Source organism: Magallana gigas, chromosome 3 (assembly GCF_963853765.1).
Source record: "Magallana gigas chromosome 3, xbMagGiga1.1, whole genome shotgun sequence".
NCBI classification, from domain to species: Eukaryota; Metazoa; Mollusca; class Bivalvia; order Ostreida; family Ostreidae; genus Magallana; species Magallana gigas.
In genome coordinates, this window is record NC_088855.1 from 46,404,345 (window position 1) to 46,423,320 (window position 18,976).

Genomic DNA, 18,976 nt, shown 5'->3' on the forward strand with positions numbered 1-18,976 from the left:
CAATATCTTTTTGGACTTTCCTTCGTTATATATTTGAAATTTTATATTTTTATTAAGGACCTATAACGTTAGCCTAGTATAAACATTTATTTGCCATAAAATTAAAACTAAAGAAATATATTAAATAACATGTATCAGCCTCGTAAATAATCGAAGGAATTAATGCCATTTATATCCGTACAAGTCAAAATCTTTGTGTAATTGATGGTGGTAGTGGCGCTATAGTGATGCGAGTGCGTTTTTTTGTTTTGTTTTTTTTTGGGGGGGGGGGGGGTATTAGTGAAAGAAGAAGTTTAGGAATTGTATACCTTTTCGGAAATCTACACATCCACATAATAGTTTTATCAAAAGACATGCTTAACTGTGAAATTTTAATGTATATTTCCTCAGAAACATATAAAATTATTAACAACGACAATGTTATGAATAATTCCCTCTTAATTTCTAATTCATGAATTCAAGTTCGAAACAAAACTCATTGGATTTTAAAACTCATTTGAATGCATAAATAATTTGACATTAATGCACATTTTAATTCATTTTTAGGGCTACCAAATTGATGATTTCAAACAATAAATATTTACATCGAACCATCATTACTAGCTGACTTTTCAGAAGTGATCTGAAACTAAAGATGACATTGATGAAACGAATACCTTAAATTCATTTCAGGAACATATTATACTAATATAGATTTAGATATTATTTTCCTGTTTACGAAAAATAAATAACGTAGACTGGAGAAGACAATATCATACCTTTGCATTATACACATTGCATTTTATGTTAAAGAAAAAAAAAGGTCAAAAGAGAGAAATATAATTACGCAAATCGACGCGTTTGATATCTATGTTATTTGATATCATATTGTAAAATGTGATTTACTGCCCAAATTTTCCTTACACCTCACATGCTTTTTCACATAAAATTTACGTACGTGCTGCACAATTGGCTTTTGTTGATATTTGAATAGTGCACTTGCTCTAATTCACTTGAACTGATTATTTATCCATTTTAAACAAGACTCCACCCCAACCCAAGCGCCCCCCCCCCAAAAAAAATATAAATTTTACAAATAGGTTGTATAATGGTATTTATGTTTGTCCTAATAATCATTAACTTATTTGATGTAACGATTGTGGTTAATTTCGTTCAAGATTAAATATTTTTACAAGCACTTGATGTTCCATTCCTTAACAAACTTGCACGGTCATTCCAATAATTTCTTTACTCAAACATTTGGACAACCTTGATTCCTTTGACTTCTTAGTACAGTAGACCCGTCAAATCGATATATAGAATTTTGTTTGTCAAATATTCTACAAATTGCTGAAATCCTACTATGTCAATAAGTCAATAATACATCCACCTGTCGCTCCGTTAGACGTATGCAGCGTTTGTCCACATCGAAACACAAGCCGCTGGTGGAAAAACCGCGAGGAGTATCGAAATGGCTTCAGCAGCTGATTGTAAAATATATTGATTTCATATATACACAAGCCAACAGAGTACTGCGCTACAAAGTATTAATTATTCATTTGTCGTGAAGCTGCTTAACTCTGAGTATACAATTTTATTTCATGTAGTGTGATTTTTTGCGCTATCCATTTTCACATTTGATACGACAGAGGTGCGATCGGGAGTTGAGGAGTAACGTCGCCCGTTCCTGTGTTAATGCTAGCGGTCTTCATCTGTCGGACTGATATTGGTAAATATCCGAAAGATTCAGTGTCTTGTTTATAATAAGAGAACTCATCTACACACGTGTTCTTATAGTCACAGGTCTTGTGTGTTCACATTGCCCGGCGATGAGGGAAACTCGAGTCAAACCTGTTCGCCCAATAACACATAGGCGACCTTATTAGGAAAATCGCATCTCCGATCTACTGAAGAGCGAGCGAATGCAATGGCCGACATCTTTCGCATAATTTATTCGCCCTACCGAAGCTGTTTTCGACTCGCCTCGCAGTGTGTTTTTCCCCGATTTGATTATGATTAAGACCGTAAGACAGTTTCGAACACAAATTATCAGTGCTTTTAAGATGGCGCGTGGAAGATAGCGACCACCACTGCTCGAATTAAGTGATGTAGATTGGAGAAAAGTGACCAAAGTGCTACCGAAATTAACTCTTTTACCGATAACGGCCATGCTTTAGCAAGGATCACTCAAGTACACGCGATTGCAGAGGAGAGCCGTTGTGTATTATCATTTCATGTATATATTCTTCGTGTACTTAAGTGCACTAATTTTCAAACTTAGAATATTTCACCGATCTGATTTAAACAAAATAACAAATAAATAACCATGCTGCTTTTGGATTGAAAATATTTGTGAAAGGGGAGTTACGGACATATTATACAATTGACGGATTAATTTACTGCACATTATTGAAATTATTGCATAGATGTGTGATCTTTTGGAAATTATCCCCATCACGTGAGTATGCATGAATGAGAAAGGGTACTTTGCTCGCTTTTTTTTCGAAGGATGCCGATAACTTTGGTCCATTCGTGTGTAGGGTAACTCAGGAGCTTGTGGTCCTCTTGGACACATGACCCGTAGGTCCAAATGACAACTGGAGGAGGGCGTTTCGATTTTGAGGATGGAGGGACATACTGCGGAGGCTGGGAGGACGGGAAAGCCCACGGGCACGGTGTGTGCACGGGGCCCAAGGGGCAAGGGGAGTATTCCGGCGCCTGGCAGTACGGTTTCGAAATTTCTGGTGTTTATACATGGCCGAGTGGAAATAATTACAAAGGGCAATGGTTTCAAGGAAAACGACATGGACTGGGCGTAGAGACAAAAGGGCGGTGGATTTACAAAGGAGAGTGGACCCAAGGGTTCAAAGGTCGCTATGGTGTCCGACAGAGTTTGACCTCCGGTGCTCGATACGAAGGAACGTGGACCACGGGTCTTCAAGATGGTTATGGGTGCGAAACCTACGCAGACGGAGGTAATATTTGAATTTCACCTTTTGTAACACCTTAGTTTGTGTTTTTCTGTTTACACCTGATGTATGATGACGCCATGTTTTTGAATACAAAAAGCCAACGATGCTTGCAATATGGCCGGTCAGATCCGACCTTGATTTTTTCATCACTGGTTTATAGGTGTTTGCACTGCACGCGAAAACTGTTCTGAGGAACCATTCACCTTCGAAAACATCTCCTTGTTAATGTTGTGTGTTGTTTAAGTAATGATACATATCATGCATGGTCATATGGAATCCATTAGAAGCATTGGTCTTTTGTCACAACCCGTAAGGCTGTTTTTACATCATTCTCATCTTCATCATTATCTTCATCATTCTCATTATTGTCATCATCGTTATTGTAAATCAGGATCAGCGAATGCTATGAATATAAGCATAAAAACTCAAACCGTTACACATACAATTCCAGTCCTATCCCAAATAGATTTGGACGTGAGTAGTTGATTGCTGTGGAGAGTCATATTTTCTGCCAAACTGAGCGGTGCCAGTGTTATTAATTAGTAAAGTATGACAATATAGGTACTGGGAGGGAGGAATGAAGAGCAAGACCATCGTTTTGAGTTATGTTTAGAGAATGCCTACACGGATGCATGTTGTAATGTATTGTCTACAATGTAGGGTATATCGCTGACTCTTGTACAGAAAAAAAGTCTGGTATTTCTTTACTTCTGGTTGCCACGGCAACAGAACTTGGCAGGTGAGGCATGATGATCAGAGCAATGTGGAGATATGATATCGACACTGGATAACGGGATTTATGCTCTAAAAAAAGATTACCATCTCTCTCTCTCTCTCTCTCTCTCTCTCTCTCTCTCTCTCTCTCTCTCTCTCTCTCTCTCAAGCGTTAAAGTAATGTAAAGTGATTTCTACTAGTATAGCATCTCATAAAATGAAACTGCTATAGAAATAAATTTAAATTGATGCATATTAACATAAAAAACAAACTGAAACCGTTTTATATATATATTCTATGATTCTAATTACTGGAAAATTATATTTTGAATTAAAATTAAGCAGACACTATTTCACAAATACAATAACATTTCAATAACATGGAAGCAATCCTTCTTGCTCTTCTCTGTTACATTGTTTATACCGATTGAACACCTTGTGATTTATGTAATAACTTCTATACACAGTTTTAAAACACAAAGGTCGTCCGATTAATTCGTCCTTGCAATGTACATCGGGAAAAATCATTGTCAATATTACTTAACCCCCGTCATGATCGTAACATCTGTTTAGAATTAAGCAGAGACTTTTCTCAAGAAGATGATCGCTAATTGTTCAGATCGATAGGCGAGATAAACTTGAAATTGGCAAGGAGCAACATCGAAGCTTGTATTGGATGAATTCCTTGGCCATCACGCTTTGGTGAAAAAAAAAACCCGGAGAAAAATGTATATTAACAGATACTTTATAATATTGGCATAATTAGGAAAAAAATGACTCTTGGCGATCAGTCATAATGTGTTGTAACTTGCATTTTGACACAAAAAATCGATCTTTTGAATCAAGTAAAATTAGGTTGTTGGTGTACAATCGGATAAACCATTTATATGGAGCATTAGTCAACGATCACCGATCTTACTCTACTTTCTGCCAGATCTTGAAATGCGATCGCAGAGGCAAAACGGTTAAATGACAAGAAAAGTGTAGTATCATCTTCTTTGTATACCAATATTTTATTTTGTCAATGTGGTCTTGTATCCAGTAAATAATTAAAGTAAGGTTAACATATACGTACAAATATTTTTTTTCTCAATGCGACAAAAATGTAAGCGAGGGAAAAGTTTCAATGACCAGTATTTCAACTGAATATAAAATAAGGAAAACACAGCTTTGCGTATTTGCACTGATGTACCACAGAACTGTTAAAGTCGTACTGGATTGACTTGACTTTTGTCTGTAGAAATGAAAAGCAGGCATTCTTTGCCGTGCCAGGGGTTGATTTCACACGGACTACCTTCCTGAGGGATCTCATATCTAGCTCAGAGTTCCAGAGAACTATCTCAAACGATTCCATGAACTACATGTGTTATGTGCGATATCTATACCTGCATGTTATTTATATATGACGTGACAAGCCGACAAGATAAGACCGGACGGAATGACCGTTAAACGCTGTGAAGATGCCCAAGAGACATGTTAAAACCCACGGGGCCCGAATCTTACATCTTTTTGCTGTTTTTAAAAATGCCAAATCGTCCAAAAGTTAGGCTCATAAATCAAAATGAAAGGAAAATTAGCTGATCGGTTCTAATTTTAGAAAAGTTAACAAGGTCACATCTTGAAAAGTTATTTTCAACCGTTACAGATGTATAAAGAAACCAAAGACAAACTTATCTTATTTGATGCAATCACTAGAAACATGCAAGCTTCCAGTAAACATTTTAGAACATATGTTTCTACATTTATTAGTATTGCTTTATATTATATTTACATTTCATATTTTCTGCCTTGTCTTATCAATAGAATCTTGGTCCATGTTTGATGGGCTACCACCCATTTTTCTAGAATCTTTGATAGAAGAAAGAAAGATATCACAAAGTATACTATCCTTCTCATGAAACCGCCACTACTGCGATTGGAGGGACTGGGTAGTCAAATAGTTATCCATCATATCTACCCTAAATCTGTATTGTCTATAGTAAACAAAATAATCCTAGTATTTTGGCTTTTAAATTTGAATATTGTTTCTTTATCTTTATACAGAGCTCTTATTCTCAAGGAGATAAATATAGTCTATAAAAACGGCCACAACTATCCAGCTTTCTTAACGTTGTGCTTCTGGACTGACTGTAAGGTAGTTACAGTAGCTTCTGGACAGACTGTAAGGTAGTTACAGGAGCTTCTGGACAGACTGTACGGTAGTTAGAGTAGCTTCTGGACAGACTGTAAGGTAGTTACAGGAGCTTCTGGACAGACTGTAATGTAGTTACAGGAGCTTCTGGACAGACTGTAATGTAGTTACAGTAGCTTCTGGACAGACTGTAAGGTAGTTACAGGAGCTTCTGGACAGACTGTAAGGTAGTTACAGTAGCTTCTGGACTGACTGTAAGGTAGTTACAGGAGTTTCTGGACTGACTGTAAGGTAGTTACAGTAGCTTCTGGACAGACTGTAAGGTAGTTACAGTAGCTTCTGGACTGACTGTAAGGTAGTTACAGTAGTTTCTGGACAGACTGTAAGGTAGTTACAGTAGCTTCTGGACTGACTGTAAGGTAGTTACAGTAGTTTCTGGACTGACTGTAAGGTAGTTACAGTAGCTTCTGGACAGACTGTAAGGTAGTTACAGTAGCTTCTGGACTGACTGTCAGGTAGTTGCAGTAGCTTCTGGACTGACTCTAAGGTAGTTATAGTGCTGATCGTCAGTAACGGGATATAGATTAACGGTGTGCAATGCCACAGAAAGGATTCTTTAACCAAATGCATGCATTTTCTTCATACAATAACGTTTGTATGTATTCTCAATGAAGTTGATTTATCCATATTCATTTTGTTTGGTCTCATACCGTTATTGAGACGAAGTGAGAAATGGCGAACATTTTATATTTTAATGCATACTATGATACTAGTAAATATTTATATCACTGAAGACTTAGAACAAATGACTTAATTGATAACTGCGTCATATCCTGAATGCATTAGTCTAGAGATTATACTGGTACTCTGTGTTACCATGCTTACAGCGTGTTTGCTTTTGCAAGAAGATTTTCATGTAATTATTATTACTAAACATTGTAGAGCCCGATTGCTAATAATACATCTTATTTTACCATATACAATATGATAGAGTTTTTCAGATTGCTGTATTTTTGATACCCTGTTTGGTTTCGAAAAAAAAATAATAACTAGGGTGGTTTATAGATTTTGTTTCAATATTATGGCTGTAAAAAAACGAAGTAAGTATGTTTAATTAGGGAGCATTTTGATTCCCATGTGCTATGTTTAATTACCATATCTATGACCTGGTACACGATAGCTTGGCTTATAATGCTTAAGTTAAAGTCTTAGGCATATACTGAAAACTTAAGCTTTAGGGAATATATACCCAATAGTTTACTTCCTTTTAAGATTCTATTGGATAACTTTATTTAGTTATCAATTTTGCTGTAGTCTTTATGACTTCCAAATGCTCTACTTCAAAGATTGTGCGAATCATACCAGCACAGACGACGAGCTGCCTTAGTCGGAAGCTTCTCTGGAATGCTTAAATACAAAACATGATCAAAATCCTCGTTTCCGGCTTAAGTTGCTGAGATCGTCAATATTTATTCTTTGTGTGTACAGTTTGGCACAGACGAACTATGCAGCTTTTTTCGACAAGAGTGCAAATTCTCTATAAATCAATGAAACTTATGTAAAGAATACAAGAGCTTTGTTGTGTAAAGTGTGATCTATATTGGACCGATTGCGATGTACATATGGCTACCTCCCTGCAGGGACACACAACATGTTATTGTATGAAAGAAAAACTTGTCATTGCTACATGAACGCAGAACAATGAAAATTAACTTGAGGCAACCATATATAAAAAGACTTTTATTGAATGCTCAGTAAATATTTCATACAGACATTTTTTCCAGTCAATATCATAGCGACATTATTTCTGGGCTGATCTTTTGTATTGAAGACAATAAGTTTAATCTATGGAAGTGGTCGCCGGTGTCTACATCAGACAGTTTATGTATGGATTTTGTGTTCAGTGGCAGCCTGTCGTGACCTTGTAGCCGGCCTGCTTTTCTCCGTAACTGACTTGAGTATTTGAAAATCGATTCTTACTATAAACCATCGATCCTGGTGCAGCAAAATCGTCTAAAACACCCTGTAAATCAGATGACTGTCCATATTTACCTTGTATGCATGTATTGATCTCGGTACGGACTAACTAATATTGACAAAATACCATATGTACCGGTAATCACGTAAACCACGTGGCAATGTTGGAGAAAGAGAACTACTTTTTTAACTCTGTGTCAACTTGACTGAGAACGAAGACATGTTTTTATTCGTGTCATCGGAGTCACCTCTTTGAATGAAAAGCTTTGAGTTAAGCCCTGAACTTTTATCCATACTGAAGTGTTAACTAGTGTGTTTTGTAGATGTTGTTATAAAGCTATAACCAACAAATGATTAACTCTTGTCAATGAAGCAAGTAAATTCTAAGCCACAACCTCTTTCTTTACAAGCCTGGAATGATGTGATATTCCTCCTCCTACACTGGGACTCCGTTTGTCCATTGACTGACCAGGGATTGCTTTGGCTTTGTTCCTCAAAAGTCCCATACAACTCTTACTTAATGATGAAAGTAAATGTCACTAACGGCTTGTCTTGAATTCGGACGACTCCAAAACGTATTGACGTCATGACTTACACAAGGTTGATCTTGTGTTACTTAGACTTTGGGTTCTTGTTTCATTCGCTGTTTAACACTCTTTCCATGGTAAGTGTAATGAGATAGGATGGTGTAAGTTTACGTATCTTGACACTGAACCGTTTAAAATGACAAGGTATGGTTTCATTTCTGATGCTTTATAAAGCAAAGAACAGTGTTGGTGTGAGTGAGGGATGTAGGGATTTAATTCTTTTTCACTCGGAGGATTAGAATTGCGTGTCCTTGAAACATTCACATTTATTGAGGGTCAAACTCAAACGTCAAAATGAAAACTTCTGTCAGGTCTAGTCATGTATAATATTTTGGGAATCGAACTAACCGAGTAATCACCATTATGAAAGCATTCGGTGCTCGATAGCCATGACCCGAACTTTTCACTCCCCATATCTATTGTCTAAATGTCCATATCAACCGATGCACTTGAACTTTTCCTAATTACAGACCATTTTATGGCCATCAAGCAGCAATTTTCAAGCGTACTAAATTGTCCTTATTGAAAAAAAAGTCCTCATTATCCAGTCTTGTGTCTACTGATCCATGTGCGCTTGGGGAGTAGCTATTTCTACATTTACGGGTTGTATATAATTCATAGATACAATAATATGCACTCTCTTTTATGGAGTGTATATTTGAGAAATTCGGTCGAAGACCAGTCCCACAGTATGCTGCAACTAATACAGCAACGGTTGCTTGGAACCAGTGCGTTGGTTTCGTTCGTTTACCGATGTTTGAACGGAATTATGTGCGTGTAATTCAATTTTTCCCCCTAGAAAAATAAGTTGCATGTCATTGTAATTTCACGAGCTTAATGGTTTTAACAAAATCGATTTGCGTTTAAAATTACCGACAGAACAGCGTACGACATGATTTTTCTAAAGAGGAAGTGAATGAAACCGAGTTTCCAAAACATAATGGTCTCGTGATGGCGATAATGTTTTTGTTTTACTTGTATTTGTTCAAGCTCCGATTCAGCTATACCAACATTACAGGTCGAAAATCTATGAAAACGCTAGACTTTAGGGTTTCATACACCGTATACGCCTGTAGTAAAGTGAAAATTGCAGAAAGTGCAGAATTGATCATGAACTCCCCGCAGAATTTCTTTGCCAGTGTTAAATGTATATGAATAAGTATTTCTGTATCCGTGCTCTAAATTTGCACAATTTTGTCACTTATTACGTATATTTTGATTTATTAACTCGAATTTTCGTAGTCTGGAAGAATTTATTTGGGTGAACGAATAGCTCAAAAAGAAAACCACCAGTTACATGTGCTTGTGCACTGAGAAACTTCATCAGAACACATTGAAAATTTATTTCTTTATTTCAATAGTTAATGAACCCGAGGCATGAACTGGTAAATTGAGATGGCGCTGCAGGATTAACGATCGATGAAGCCATTGATTGATTAAGTCATTGTCACCATTCTCAACAGGTATCTCAAAATCAGGTCAACAAAGACGTGTTTTTGCAACACGTAGTCCGAAGGTTTAGATGAGTGTTTGCTTTAGCTTGAGGACAAGATCGAATAGTAATTGCGTTTTTACAAAAATGACTACAATTCATGTCGACCTATTCTAAACACAATCAAACCATCAGCAGCAGAGGAAAACGCTGTCACGCTTGATCTCTTTTCTTGAACAAATGTTGCAAACGTTGATGGTTCATTGCTTGACAAAGTCAGACGCTTATTATTCAAAGTCACGTTATCGATCTCCGTCAATATACTGAATGAGTTATTTCACTCTATCAATATTAGCATTTTTGGCTCGAGGGTCAGGACGATCAGGTTGCGGTGAAATCTCAGCCAGTTCTTTCCGATTCTGAGACCTTCTCTAAGGTGGACGGAGATACACAGCCGCTGAACATTATTAAAAAAAAAATAAACAATGGAGTAAAAGTACAAAGGAATCCTCTCTGCGCGAAAAAAAATATAGTTCTAATGAATGAAAAAGGTCAGACTGATTCCTGTTCAAAGTCTTCAGCGTAGGTGATTAAGAGATCTTGGAGTAATTCAACAAGGTTCTGTCACGTGCACGCTTTGGAAGACAAAATAATACATATTATGGTGAAACATTAAAAAGATTTTTTGGGCATTTATTTACATTCTTTTTTTTCTTTGGATTTTTACTTCTTATGTGTTCTTCAGATTATGTGTTATTGTTAATAACATATTGCTATGGAATCGGTGTCAAGAAATGCACTCATTATGAACATACATCTATGTTGTAGATAACTGAAATTCAAAACAAAATAAATTAACTCTCAAGCTAAATTCTTATGCGTTTGAAAGGGGTATGTAAAATCTTTTTCAAAGTCAAGCATGCTTCATTCACCGCGAGTTAATTTCAGACCATGATTTTTTTCTATACACAAACGGTATATTGTGGATTCAAAGGGAAAGAACGACATTTAGGAGACGTTACTGTACAGTATGACATGTCCTTGAAAATTCACTTTAAGGCAAGGTCATGCTTCTTCGAACTACATACATGTATGTAGGAATCTGTCAACCAGAAGTATATCTAGAAAGTTAACCAGCTACTATAGTATAAGCTTGTTGTTTTTTTTAGGAATTCTCTAGTTTCTTAAGTGTTTATTTAAACTTTTCCCAACTGATGAGAACAATTTTGAGTTTTAAACATATACTATAGTTTACGTTCAAACAAACATAGCTCATCCCCAAGCTTAATCTTTTATTTTTGTTAGGTTAAAAAATCTTAACAGAGTAAAACTGTTTGAATATTTGAGCTCTCCTAAAACATTTTCAAATAGGATTGTTACGATTATTATTTAACGAAGGAAGCATCTCTCTTAGATTTAAAACTTAATTTCTAACTCATTGGCAAACAAAATACTACTCTCATACTAGCCATACTTTCGGTAGCAAATGCACGTTTTATTTTTCTCACAAAAAATATTTTTTTCGATGACCATATTTCATAAAATTAAATTCATCAAAATGAATGCACGTGTGTGTATTGTCTGTTGATGCCATCTTACGCAACTTTTTAGTATATAAACTTCTTGACTAGTTTGCAAACTTTTCAGAATTGCAGGATTTCTATCGGTGAAGAGTTTTCAGATTTCACAACCCACCTGCAGTGGCGTTTACTATTAAATCTCCTTGCTTATTCTGTCAGGCTTCCGATCTCTCTCGGCCACGTGGTTTTGCCTTCTGCCTTGGTGATGCTGGATATTTTTTTTATTTTACACGAGGAGGTCTTATCATTCAGCGAGCATCCTGTATAATGGTTGATGTTTTTCGTGTGTTCAAAGAAATGAAGTATATAGTCTGCTTTACAAGTGATGAAATTCTGATAATTTATCGGAAGATTAAAATTACTCAAATTCTCTCGGCTCTGTTATAACTTCCGGTTCAGGTAAAAAGAGAAAAAACCAAAACCAGACTGATAGAAATCACTTATCTCGTATATTCAGATAATCAGCACTTGTAAGAAATGCACAGACGCTTTATAATGTTTCAAATGATGAGAAGAAAATTCAGTTAATACAAAATTGGCAGCTAAGGTGCACTCTACTTAGAAAATTATCCAAAATCTGCATCCTTGCGGCGGTTTTTGTAATTTGTTCAAGCATTTTCTCCACACACATGTGCCCATTCGAGCTAAAAATAAAGAAAGCTTTTGCTCTTATTTTCCATGAAAAATGTAAAATATTCAGAAAATGTTAATGTTTTCGATAGTTTTTCGTTGTATAATTATACACGGGTTTGTTGAAGAGTTAATCAACAGTCTAGCTCTATGCATGCTTAAGTATTGAAAGACTGACTCATACAAGCCGCTCAAAATGCCTTTTTTCTTATAGTAAATCACATAGAAGCAATTTGTACAATTTGCCGCAGAATACGTAACGCCTACATTATCTTATGTAAACGCATTTGTTTTTTCTTCTCATTTTAAAGAAAGAGTTATAGGGCACTTAATTTGGAGAATCATAAGGGCTCTTAATTATGTCAGTAGAACAATATCGGCAGTCCTTATTTTCTTCACATCAAACTTATTAACCTCACAGGGTCGGGTTATCGTGGTCAAGTGATAAGGTCACGGGGAATGGTGCAGGTTCGAACCCGAACGCTCAAAGAAAATCTTTCAAAGCTTTCATCAACTCCTCCATGAAAACTAAGTTTGTTTAGCTTGATAGACCGGATATAAAATGGAATATTTGTATAAAAATATGGCAAACAGAAACGATATACCATATCTATTCTACACTATAACACTTCTACTGGCATGAAATGATCAACAAAGCGAGCATGCGAAACATACTTGGAGGATGAGTAAATTCATCCTGCAGATGCTGCATTAACTGTACTCGCGAAACCCACCCCTCATGCAGTCATGGCGCTTTTACTATGTAACGGGCGGGGGGTGAAAACGTCCTTTGCCTAATAAGCATAAATACTTTGTTAGTCTGAAGTTACTTATTCAAGGAATTGGTGGTTTCTTTGGTATTTTATGGCATCGTCTATATCTGTTTGAATGTACGATAGTGTAAACTTCAATCATGATTGCTAGACACGCGAGTTGCTAATAGGATGACGCTCAGTTCTACAAGAAAAATGACATACAATTAAAAATTTAACATAGTTTAACAAGAGATTGTCGCGTCTTTCTCAGAAACACAAATAAAAAACCCCGGACATTTTAGGAAAAGTTACACAATGGTTAAAGGCTCAGTTTATGGCTAAGCCTGACTCGACTTATATGTTTACACATATTTATCAAAAACAATAATTTGAGCCACATACAAAATTATTAAGCTAAGATAATGTATAAGTGAAGCTGTTTATTTTAGATATACCCATATATATATATATATATATATATATATATATATATATATATATATATATATATATATATATATATATATATATATATATATATATATATATATATATATATATATCGTAGACCAATGAAATATTGTTAAAACAATAAAGTTTTCAACATCCGCTCAAGATTGGCTAAAACAAACATTTGCGGGGGTTTTTTTCAGCTAACCCTTCAGCGAACTTATTTATGAGAATTAGATTACCAAGTTTGCAAGAAAGAACTACCGCAATAGATACAATTAAAAAATTAAAAGACTTGATCCACCTCTTGCGACTTAAAATGGTGTAAATATTTTACCACACGCACATTACTGTACATCAAGACAATACCTTGCTACTGTTAAGCTAAGGGGGTAAATTGAAACTTCATCAGTAACAGATGCGTGCGATATTGTTTGTCTGTAAAATGATGCATCGCACCACTAACCCATCTGTTTTGTGCCAACGTGCTTCGGCTCGCTAATGAATGAACCAATAGGCTGGTGTTGCTCGCTGTTGGGTTTTCCACTTCAGGGAACTCTCTTCACCGCGGCTAATCAACACGTCCGGGTAAGGATGTGCCGTATTAAAAAGTTTGACCATAATACGTTATCACTGCAGCTCGTTGTTCGTTTCCAACGTTAAAATAGGGTTGAGGAAGAGTTTACTTGTGTTTTGTTCTTAAACAACATCTTCGTAACCAAGCTAACAATTACACCATGTTTCTAACATACATAGCTTTACTATAAATGTTATTTGTATTTGTAACATGTACTTGTGAGGCCCTGAAAAAAAACTCCATTACCCAGTATCATTACTTTTCATATAACATCATCTATCTTCGTAGTATTTTTACAGCTCTTTCTGTTCTATGGGCCTAGTTGTGTAAACATTCATAAAAAGCCAGTAATGAGGGAACTGACCTAAACAAGCTGCAAAATAATGGTTAGTTTACGTTAGGAAATGCTCGAGTCCACCTGGCGGATAAACATTGCAGTATTCTCTTGCATATAAAAGTCAGTTTTCTCCATAGTTTCGGAGCAAATGCCATGTAAACAAAATGGGCTTGCTTTCAATGCAATTATCGCGGACAAGGTTGATGTAAAAGGCCGAGCGACTAGTGTTCCAAGCGACCGGCTGTCAAGAGTACTAATTGTACTCAGATGAACGACAGACACTGGTTACATGAAGCCGCCCAGTATCACTTATTTGCTACTCGTTAGAACATAGCATAGGAATTTGTTCATATACCGCCATGGGGGTTATCATGGTTTTTTGTATTTCAAATAGTTAAAACTTATTCTTGTTTGAAGTATGAAAATGATTTAATCAACACAAGCTCGAATTCATAATGAAACATATAATTCAAAGACTAAATTTGCAATAATTTACTCAGAGGGTTCAGGATTCTGAATGATAGACATATAGAACCATTTTAACAAGGCCTTGGACTTTCATTAGGATGTAACTATTTCTTGCGTCAAAACAAGTTAAAATGACGCGGTTTCAAGCGAAATATACACCGATTGCGTAGTTTTCACACAAAGGACAGACAAATCTTGTTGATTTCAAAGAGCCATGACTGAGTGGCCAGCAATGAAATAGACAGGCCTACGTCACATTGCCGATTGACACAACTACCCAAAGTCCAAGCTCTTGTTAAAATGGTTCTATTTATCATCACAATTTCGAATGTAGGAAAGTTTTTTAAAATATCATAAACACACTCTTCCTCTTATTCATAATGATACACGTCGTTCATTGTTTCTATAATTTGCGATACAATTTCTAATGCAAACTTGCATTGTACTTTCTGTTGTTTACAGTCTATTGTCTATGAAAGTATAGCAGTCTTTGACATGATTCTACACAATGTTTATATGATTCCAAAGTCAATCACAAATATATAATATTAAGAATGACATTAGTGTACAATTATTCTTCAGAAATACAAATTTACAATTCGTAATAAAACTACAACCCCCCCACCCCCCCCCCCCCAAAAAAAAAACCCCAGAGCAAACAAACAATTAGTTGTTTTATAGAACGATGCATAATACGGATGTTCACCAAAAAATTCCATCTTAGAATGTACGTGGTCAGTATTACTATATGCGCTGTTTACTCTGGGTCTTTTGGTAGAAACAGGTTCTGTTGTACAATGCAAAACTCCTGAACTTTCTTAAGTAGGTTCTCTCCGTGCCAGCTCTCAACCAGACTCAGGGTGAACAATCGCGTCATACCACAGGGACTCGGAATATTCTTTGTTTCGCAGGAAAACATTTAAGTTCTATGTATTGTTTGCATGACGTCTATCAAACAGAACATTAACGAGTGGATCGTCAATAATATGTCACAATAAATGCCAGACCAGGCTAAAACTTTGTGCGCTTCTGAACGACAAAGCATGCAACCAGAGGATACAACCAAGCACTAAAGCTGTTCGCTTTGCTGCGAGAGTATCAGTATATCGGATGACTTTGGTATGATAAAGATTTTGTCGCAGTACACTGCAGAAATCAATAATTTGATCATGACCTACTTAATAAGGAGAAAAACACGGCGAAAATGGGCGCACATAGGTAGTTTAAACTAGTTGTTATTAAGTGTTGTGTGTTAATTTTGTAAATGAGGTAGTAGGTGGTTAGGTTGTGATCTTGTATTGGTGCTGAATAGACTTGAGGGTAAAACAAACACACACACACACACACACCAAACACGCACACGCACGCACTCACAATCCACATTCTCTCTCTCTCTCTCTCTCTCTCTCTCTCTCTCTCTCTCACTCTCTCTCTCTCTCTGTGAGAGATATGATGAATCAACATAATCCTGCCCCACATAAAACGTAAGATTACCCTGACCATTACCTGACCCATGGTGATTATCTTCATCTACAAGTTTATCTACCGTCTGCTTATTGTCTGCGCGAGCTCCATATCGTCTGCCAACGAGCGCGCGTGATGAACATTTTAGTATACAGGGACATAAGTGTCTTGAACTCAGAGAGACAGCGAGTTTGCTGCTTGCGGTCGTGTAAAGAGATTACTTTGATCTCAGTCAAACCAGGTGCAGTGAAATATGTTTCATAATGGTTGCACTCAGTCGGGGATTTTAAGTTACATAAATCATTAATGATACAACATAACGTTGGTATTGTTATGCCGCGGGTTTTCAGTTCGGTAACCCTAGTACACATTTTGCAATGATCCTATTGAAATCAAACTTGATCGATTTCGTTTGCCAGAAAATTCTTTTCTTCGTCTTCTTCAATTCAAAAAGCTAAATTTTAATCTAAGTTTTTATGTAAACCAAATAAATTTTTATGAGTATTTTATGGCAGTGAAATTTTGAATTTCGCCTGTATGATTGGTGCTGCATTATAGACGACACGAAAGCTATTCTCTCTAGCTTTGCATCTTTCCGCAATTTTGTTAATTTGCACGGGGTGTGCATATTTGACTTGCTTTCCAACCAGATCTTGCTTCTAACTTTCTAAGGGTCTTAATTTTTTGAACAAACTTTTAAAGATCTCGAAAAAAAAACCTATACATGTACACCTTTAGGTTCATTGACACCATGCGGTTAGTTGGAAATTTTACAGATCGAACCCGGCGTGAATCCGTTCTGCTGGTTGCATAATTTGCATATCACTTTCTGAAAGATTGGCATATATTGTGCACATTTATGTCGGGTGTGTTTTAAAAGGCTAATGTTACGATAAACTGATCTTTGATTAGGATTACTTTGTGGTGTACAAAAGTTATTGCAGCCTAGATTTACCTCACCCATTTGTATTGAATTTTCTCTGCTTCATATGTATTTTTTAGTGTGATTAGTTAAGAGTTTAAGATTCATATTTTACTCAATGTCCATATATTTCATAGTTAAAATCAAAATCTATAAAAACCAACATTAAAATAATAATGACAATTTTTTTATCTATGTTCTGGAAACGAATAATAAAAAAAAATAGATAATTTCTATTCGTATCCAATAATACCAACAAATATACACTGTATACATTTCTCTAACTATTGCTTTGTGTGCGTTTTTGTGAAGTTGAAGCTATGCTAAAATGTTATTTTTTGTTCCTTTCAGAAGTCGATCTCGGCTCTTCTGATCAGCAATTCGCCTTAGGTTAGTTCATACGCTTATTACCCGCTCACTAACAGACCTATGTAGATACTAACACAAGTTCTACAGAAAACAGTTTAACGAGCACTTCACTTTCCTCATTGTTTAACACTATATATACTAACACGTAGCACTTTGTGTATGTTCCTAAAACTACCATAGTGGTATAGTAAACCAGTAAAATCTACCATTATAATGGTGTAGTAAACCAGTAAAAAACTACCATAGTGGTATAGTAAACCAGTAAAAACTACCATAGTGGTATAGTAAACCAATAAAATCTACCATAGTGGTATAGTAAATCAGTAAAATCTACCATAGTGGTATAGTAGACCAATAAAATCTACCATAGTGGTATAGTAAATCAGTAAAAAAAACTATTATAGTGGTATAGTAAACCAATAAAATCTACCATAGTGGTATAGTAAACCAATAATAAACTACGATAGTGGTATAGTAAACCAATAATAAACTACCATAGTGGTATAGTAAACCAGTAAAATCTACCATAGTGATATAGTAAACCAATAAAATCTACCATAGTGATATAGTAAACCAATAAAATCTACCATAGTGGTATAGTAAATCAGTAAAATCTACCATTATAGTGGTATAGTAAACCAATAATAAACTACCATAGTGGTATAGTAAACCAGTAAAATCTACCATAGTGGTATAGTAAACCAATAAAATCTACCATAGTGGTATAGTAAACCAGTAAAATCTACCATTATAATGGTGTAGTAAACCAATAAAATCTACCATAGTGGTATAGTAAATCAGTAAAATCTACCATAGTGGTATAGTAAACCAGAATCATCCTTGCTAGAATACTCTTCTTAGAGAACATCGCATTCATTTGTTTCATCAGAAGTCTAGACATATTTTTAAAATATATTTAAACCGTATACAGTGTAAATGCCAAGTTTGCAAGGAACATGACTTTTCATACAACTTTGATTATCGTTATTCTGCACGCAAATAAATTGAGTATTTTTCTGTAATGATTCAATTCAATTTTAAACATTCAAGAGTCGTATTTCAATTGAAGCTGGTGCTTTTATGTTTCTGATAGCCTTACAGAATGACTTTAGCCGAATATATTCAGTAAAGATTTGCAGAAAATAAACTGGTTCAAACATGTACAGCTGTTATACGATTTCTTCTTGACTTTAATGATCACTGGAAGAGAGGTAAACAGTGTCACGATTCTTGCTGACAAAAAACTCGAAAACTGGCCTGCTTCATTAAAGCCTTCCAATTAACTTAATCATGACCTTGAAGACTCACAAAGTGGAATTGAAGGCTAATATAGAAGTTTTCATTATTTTCATATTTTTTGTTGAACAATTAAGAAGGCTATTTTTAAACACTTTTAAGAATTAAGAATCAATCTTGTTTAGCATCCGCTCCCCAAAAATACAGCAACGGAAATTGGTCGAGAAGAAAGAAAATTAAAATATCGCTACAAATATCTTTAAAATGTAACTGTGTAAAATTGTATTGACTTGTCGATTTGCGAACCATTTTTTAATAAAAAAGAAGAAACGATATGATTTTTTCAGTTGGGATAACTTTGCTTAAATTATCAGGTGTAGAAAGCAAACTTTTTAT

At 35.6% G+C, this 18,976-nt stretch overlaps 1 protein-coding gene across 5 annotated transcripts in view; it reads left to right on the forward strand.

The window, feature by feature from the left end:
• The first annotated feature begins 1,500 nt into the window (after positions 1-1,500).
• The window catches only part of LOC105341626 (junctophilin-1), a 33,215-nt gene continuing 15,739 nt past the window's right edge, over positions 1,501-18,976 (forward strand). For 2 of the 5 annotated variants that reach the window (XM_066080035.1, XM_011448244.4), the window contains exon 1: positions 1,501-2,954. In XM_066080035.1, the coding sequence (XP_065936107.1) occupies positions 2,570-2,954 (385 nt within the window). In that variant the 5' untranslated portion in view covers positions 1,501-2,569. Of the gene's footprint in view, positions 2,955-17,326; positions 17,366-18,976 lie in introns of all 5 variants that reach the window. The other 3 variants (XM_011448242.4, XM_011448241.4, XM_011448243.4) reach the window with 3 other exon arrangements.